Below are 6,502 nucleotides of genomic sequence, written 5' to 3'. Positions count from 1 at the left end.
GGGCTCTGAGGCCACAGAACGAAGCTGTTGCCAGCACAATGACTCTGGGCTGCGGGACTCATCGCTACTGGGGTGGGCACAGAAGCTGCAGGAGCCCCAAGCCTGGTTGCACTGCTCAGCAGTGACTTGCTGGGTCTTGAACCTGGGCCTCCAGGGCCAGTGTGCATCCCCCGCTCCCGGAGGCCGCCCGTGCTCCTCAGCGGCATCCCCCGCACCCCACCGCCTCCCCCTCAACCAGGGCCCCAGCAAGGATCTTCGTATGTTTCACCCCCCACCCGAATGCCAAGAACAAATGGGGTCAGTAAACATTCGTGGGATAAATGAGTGGATCTCATTCAACAGATGTTTGGGAAGCACCTACCGCCAACCCATGAATGACCACGGGGACGGGAGAGGGACGGGACGGTCGCCGCCCTGCTCTTCGGAACCTGAGCACCTTGAGCGACGCCTGGCCGGGGCTCCTCCAGTAACGCTGGCCCGCAGAAGGAAAGAAGTAAGACGGAGTGATAGAGAAGCGAGGGGAGGCCGCTGTCAGTGTGGTCCTTCTGGGCTCTAGATTCTGGCTGGAGGTCCGGAGCCACGGTCTAGACTCTGGGGTCCACGTCCTCAGTACTCAGTTCCGGGTTCTGAGCTCCACGCCCTAGGCTGTGGCTTTCGTCCGCATCCAAGGCCCAGGTTCTGGGCTGTCTGTTCTGAGCTCTGGATTCCGAGGTCCAGGTTCCGGGCCCCAGGCTCAGAGTCCTCGCCCCAGGTTCTGGATTTGGGGGTGACGCTCAGTGCTCTGTGTCTGGCCTCTGGCTCCTGAGTGCTGGGGTGCAGACTCTTTGGGTCTCTAAGCTCTGGACTCCAGGTTCTGGCCCGGGCTCTGGATTCGGGCCCGGCGGGTAGGCCCGTTTGCCAGAGGCCCCGCTGGGCTGCCGCAGTGCTCGCGGCCTAGGACGTAAGCTGCCCGAGTGCAGAGACTCTTGCTTGTCTCGTGTGCCGTGTGGCCCCCACCCCCAGAGCAGTGCCTGGCGTCTCAGCGTTCGTTGGGCACGCGCGTGTGTGCACTTGGGTGCACGATCTGGTAGACGCTCTCACCTGCAGTCAGGAGCCGGGGCGCAGGCCAGCGGGACCAGCCCTGCCCTCGCTGTGGCCACGGCTGCCAGGAGGGGAGGCGAGAACGCCATGAGCCGGGGAGGGGCTGGAAGGGGAGCTGCTGAGGGGGCCTGAGAGGGCCCGGGGCCTCTGCGCTTTGAGATGGGCCGGCAGTGCCCCCCCAGCTACACACCGGAGCTGTTCCTGCTTGCTCTGCTTCCCTTCTCCACAGAAAGGACACGGGCAGGGTGGCAGTGGCACAGCAGGGGCAGAGGCGTCCTGAGGCAGAGTCCCAGGGATGCTCCCCCATCGCTCCCCGGTCTCTCCCCCGGCCCCCGAGTGACCCCCTGCCGGCACACGGTCTGGGGGTGAGGAGGATGGAAGGGGAGCCTCCTGGACAGGGGACTTGAGGGCTGCGGGGAGTGACCATCAAATACCAACAGGGACGCGGGGAGCAGAAATGATGATAATTAGGGTCAGGGACGGCGGCACACCTCATGGGGAGACGGTGTCATTCAAACGTGGCACAGAGATCTTGGTGATCAAAGTGATCTCTGGTTGGCGATATCATTAATCATACACCAGGAACATGGGGGGAGTGAGGATGTGATGGGAGCATCGGTGTCATGTATCCGATAACCAAGGGTAGAGGAGATATTGGTGGTCAGAGTCAGTGACGAGCCACCCAGAGATCTTGGTGGTGTGTGATCTTCTAGGGATCAAAGGCATTGATGGTTAGAGAATCAAGTGATCAGAGACACAGGTGACTGGGGATACCGACGACCAGGGAGGTTGGCGATCAGGGTATAAGGGACATTGGTCGTCGGGGACTTGGAAGGTGAGAAGACCCAGCAGCCACCGAAGTAGGACACGATGACGAGCGCTGAGCAGTCAGGGTTATTAGTAACCAGTGTCACGGTGACCATGTCGGTAGTCAGAAAACTTGACGGTAAGAGTCCATGATCGGGGCATTGGCCATCACGTACGTGGTTGGCTAGAGATGTTGGTGATTGGAGAAAAGTGGCCAAGGACATTGCTAAGAAGACATTAGTGATGAGAAATTGTGTGCTTGGAGATGCTGATCCCACATGAGAGATCAGATCTGTCATTGATCAGTGACACCGGTGATCATACTTGTTGATGACCTAGGACGTTAGAGACAGGGTGCAGTGGCGATCAGCATGCCGGTCGTCAGGAAACATGGGTGATGAGAGGTCCCGGCGATCACAGACATGGCGGTTATCGGATGTTAGCAACCAGACACACTGGATAGAAATACTGGTGACGAGGTGTGGAACGCTGGTGGTAAGAGATATTCATGATCAGACCTATCACTGGTGAGCACGCTCAGTCTCTGGAGACATTGGTGATCACATTTTGTGGATGTCAGTGACCAGACACATCACTGATCAGAGGGCATCGATGAACCATTGGTGATCACGTGTTGGTGATCAGTTGTTAGTAATCACATGTCTGTGGTCACGGGCTCCAGTGATCAGACGTGTCATTGATCAGGAATATCAGTCATGACGACTGTCTCCAATAACCAGGATCACTGATGAAAGAGGACAGCCGTCAATGACATGACTGATCAAAGACACTGGTGACCAGGTTTGTCAATGAACGTGGAAGGAAGAGGACGGCATTGGGAGGGGGATCAGTCCTTGCTGGGTTCTGTGTGAGCCCTTAGGAAAAGGGTCAGAACGTGGGCTAAAGGCTGCAGAACCCATAGCCTTCCTGAGCCTCCCCGGTATCCACCCAGCCAGGACCAGAATTCAGACGGGAGCAATTTTCAGGGGAGGAGGGTCAGGACCTCAGACCCCGGCCAGACAGGGCCCCTCTCCTATTCCAGGGGCCCTTCCATCCAAATCACCGGCTGTAGGACTGATTCGGTCTTAATGACCTCGGCAGCTGGGACTCAGGAGCCCCAGAAGCCCACAAGACAGGCCAGAGGCATTCACAAAAAGTATTTTATTACTCTTAACAGTTTTCACTTTGAAGGAATAGGAAGATAGCATACAATTTTTACAGACAATATATAAATGTTGTACATAATTAACAATAACTTAGTTCACTAATCCAAAATAAAACAGGCCAAATAAAACATAAGACCAGAAAATACTGCCGATTCTTTTTCTTATGCGGATACTAGTACAAAATAAGTTACTTCTGGCTGTGGTGCCCCCATATTGCACTTGGACTATATCGGCACAACCCTCTTCCTGGGCCGGGTCCTTGCTGGCCACCGCACCCCGCCACTGCCGCATACAGAATCTAAGCTCGCACACAGTTATGTACAGCTGTACCTTGGGAAGGATCCAGACAGCCACAGCAAGGCAGAGCAGAACCCTGGCACCTCCCAGGACCCAGCAGGGTCGTGGCCTCTCCCTCGGTCCTGGCTCTGACCCACCCCCAGCTCCTGCCTTCGCCACCTGCCAGGTCAGCCCCCTGGAAGCCACGAGCAGCCGAGGCCCCACCCCTGGCCCCTGGCTCCCCGTTCTAGGGCCGTGGGATCTGAGAACTTTTCCAAAAATAACTGCGAAGCTACAGCCTTGGTTTGTAGGTTTTATTCCTTTCCATAGCAAGGGCTCTCGTGGCAACGTACAATTGACTGGACCCAAAAAGAGTTTAAAAATAAAACAACTAACTCATCGGCGAGTTAAGCTTATGTAGGTTTTTTTTTTTTTTTTAAACATTTTCTTCTTTTGTCTCAGAGTTGGAGAGGAGGGGGTTTAGGGGTTAGCAGAAGGAGGATGTATGTACAGGGGTCCGCCGAGCAGAGGAGGTGGCTGTAGCTCAGACCCGTCTAGGGCGCACGGGTCACCCCAGCCTCAGCCTCAGAGGCCAGGGGAGCAATCGGAGAGACGCTTCCCCTCTCAAGAAAACGTTTCCTTCCTGTGACCCAGCCCCGGCCTGGGAATCTGCGCGGGACCGCCCGTGATTGTCTCTGCCCTCTGCGCCCGGCCTGGGTTCAGCGCTTTCAGAGAGGGAGCCAGTGGAGAGGGTGCAGGCCGAGGTCCCCGAAGACCTGCCCCCGGAGCCGGGCACAGGGAACGGTCAAGTGGCCCTTGGCGCCGAGGAAGCCCCGCGAACTTGGGGCAGCTCAGACCGCCCAAGTCTCCCAGTCCTCGTGAGAAAACAAGAGCAAATAAATTACTTTTGCCTCTACTCCCTCTTCCTTCTACGACGCGGTTTCCCGCGTGTGTCCCTTGCCTCCAGTCTTCGTAAAGTTGTCCTTTCTGCTCGCCAGTTATCCGTGGTGGAGGCCCCACCTGGGAGGCCGAGGCAGCCTCCCAGCCCAGGGAGCATCTTCACAGTGACGGCCGACGGGCCCACAGGTGAGGCAGCGTGGGGCTCCAGCTGGGCTGGCAGGGCAGCATCAGTCTCCGGGGAAGGACGGGCAACCGAGAGTCTGGTCCCTGCCCCCCATCCCGGAGCGCCTTCCTCGGCATCTGTCTGTCGGTCCGTGGGGGGCGGTCCCTAGCCCATGGCGGTCACCATGCTGGATGGGTGGGGGTGGCCGAAGGACAGGCTGGAGGAGGGGTGGATGGGCGTCGGAGTGGGCAAGATGTGTCCCGAGTGGCTGAAGGGCGGGAGGTGGCCCACAGGCGCCATGTGTCCGGCCAGGGCAGCGGCGCTGAAGGGGGAGGCCTTCTCCTGCATGCACTTGGACAGCTCCTCGAAGCACTCGGCCCCCTTCTTGTTCTTCTTGGACTTGTTGGACATCTTCCGGTTCCGAGTCTGGATGCCTTCCTTCTTCATGGTCAGCGGCCTGTTCACCTGGGGGCGACCACGGAGCTTTCAGGGGGTGGAGCTCCCTTCCCAGAGCAAGAACCCCACCCCCAGCTGGCAGGGGGCGCGGGGGGGGGGGCCCACTTCCAAAGGCCCACCGCCCACCACCGTCTTCCCGCCGGCACCGCTGCCATCTTGAGAAAGGCGCCTTTCACTGCGTGGGGCCGCCCGGCAGCCTGCAGGGAGTTCGGCCCACGAGGTGCCAGCGCCACCCCCTCAACCCCACCCCAAAGCCGAGATACCGCTGTCCTCGACCCACCGGCCCCTGCCCCTCCCATCCTCCCAGCCAGCCAGCCAGCTCGCCCGCCTCGTGGGAAGCCCTTCTGGCGCTCGGGGCGGCTTCCCAAGCCAAGCCACGCTGGAGGCTGCGGCACGAAGCGCAGCGGTCCCCCGGGAGGCGGGGCGGGCCAGGCGGGCGGACCTACATTGTGCAGCTTGTAGTAGAGGCCACAGGCGTTGCACACAGGGTCCCCGTTGGCGTTGCGGCGCCATAAGGTGGTGGTTGTCGTCTGACAATTTGCACAACAGGTGCCCGCTCTCCTGGCGGCCGACTGGAAGGGAAGGGGGGAGCGGAGGCGTGGCGTCAGCAGGCTGGGCTCCCACGCCCCCCCACCTTCTCCCAGACCCTGGCGCCACCCCGGCCCCCGCCAGCTTAGACCAGGAGCAGCAAATCTCACAGGGGAAGCACGGCATCTCAGAGCCGTGGAATTCTAGAATCGAGACCTAAACCGTCACAGAACTTTAGAATAAAGCACTCTCTGAATCCTGATCTCAGAATCAAAGGGGCCACAAGAGCTGGAAGAAAAACGTAGCCACCGCCCCCGATCACCAAACGATCTGACGCTACAGACGGGGCAACTGAGGCTCTGAGAAGGGGTCTTTTGGTTGAGAAGGCTGGCTGGGCCCCCTGGAGCACCTGGGTCTGGAGCCGCACTCCCAGAAAACCCATAATCCTGGGCGTGCCTGAACCCCTGAGGCCAGAGGAGGGGGCCCTGCAGCTGCCCACTGGAAGACTGTGACATGCTCAGGGAGTCGCGCAGGGAGTCGCGCTGCAGCGTCCAGTGCAGTAGCCACTAGCCCTGGGGCCGCTTAAGCTAAACTGAGCTAGGATTTAATTCAGTTGCTTCAGCCGCCCCAGCCACGCTTCAAAGGATCACTCGTCCCGACACGAGCTAGAGGCAACCACCGTGGACGGGGCAGACCTGCAAAGTGTCCATCTTCACAGCTTTTATCGGACAATACCAGTCTATGTGTCCAGCACCCCATACCCCAATCCTCAGAGTTCTAACTAACTGCCCCCTAGCCCCTCAGGAAATGCAGGGCAGAGGTGACCTGGAAACGTCTGGTTTCTGGAGAAGGGAGCTGAAGGCTCCCAAGAGAAGAGGCAAGAGAGTCTTTACCCCAGAAAGCAGAAAGCCCTCTCCAAACCCACAAGAGCACTTCCCAGGGAACCGCGGGCAGCAGGGGTGGGGGTGGGAGGCGGGGAGTGGCCCCAGACCCCAGCCTGGTCCAGAGGGGCCGGCCTGCAGCCACGGGAGTGGGGAGGGGTGAGGGTGAGTAAGCAGCCTGAAGCTGGAATTCTGACTCAGGGACCAAGCCCGCATCCTCCACCACCCGGGCCCTCACCCCGCCC

At 59.4% G+C, this 6,502-nt stretch overlaps 2 protein-coding genes across 3 annotated transcripts in view; one reads left to right on the top strand and one right to left on the bottom strand.

Moving 5' to 3' along the window:
• The window catches only part of EEFSEC (eukaryotic elongation factor, selenocysteine-tRNA specific), a 225,482-nt gene that overhangs the window by 182,031 nt on the left and 36,949 nt on the right, over positions 1–6,502 (top strand). Inside the window, exons 8-9 of one of the 2 annotated variants that reach the window (XR_003005709.1) lie at positions 343–493; positions 3,984–4,537. The exons of the other annotated variant lie outside the window; for it this stretch is intronic. The gene's annotated coding sequence lies outside the window, so the exon portion shown is untranslated. Of the gene's footprint in view, positions 1–342; positions 494–3,983; positions 4,538–6,502 lie in introns of those variants that run through there. 2 annotated transcript variants of the gene reach the window in all.
• Positions 3,630–6,502, bottom strand: part of GATA2 (GATA binding protein 2) — an 11,639-nt gene continuing 8,766 nt past the window's right edge. Inside the window, exons 5-6 of the mRNA XM_024763385.1 lie at positions 5,295–5,420; positions 3,630–4,857 (exon numbers count right to left, since the gene is read on the bottom strand). Of these exons, the coding sequence (XP_024619153.1) occupies positions 4,558–4,857; positions 5,295–5,420 (426 nt within the window). The 3' untranslated portion in view covers positions 3,630–4,557. The remainder of the gene's footprint in view (positions 4,858–5,294; positions 5,421–6,502) is intronic.

This window comes from Neophocaena asiaeorientalis, unplaced genomic scaffold, assembly GCF_003031525.2.
Source record: "Neophocaena asiaeorientalis asiaeorientalis breed wild unplaced genomic scaffold, Neophocaena_asiaeorientalis_V1.1 scaffold433, whole genome shotgun sequence".
Lineage (NCBI taxonomy): Eukaryota > Metazoa > Chordata > Mammalia > Artiodactyla > Phocoenidae > Neophocaena > Neophocaena asiaeorientalis.
Note: the sequence above shows the minus strand (reverse complement) of the source record. Positions and strands in the feature narration are given on the sequence as shown.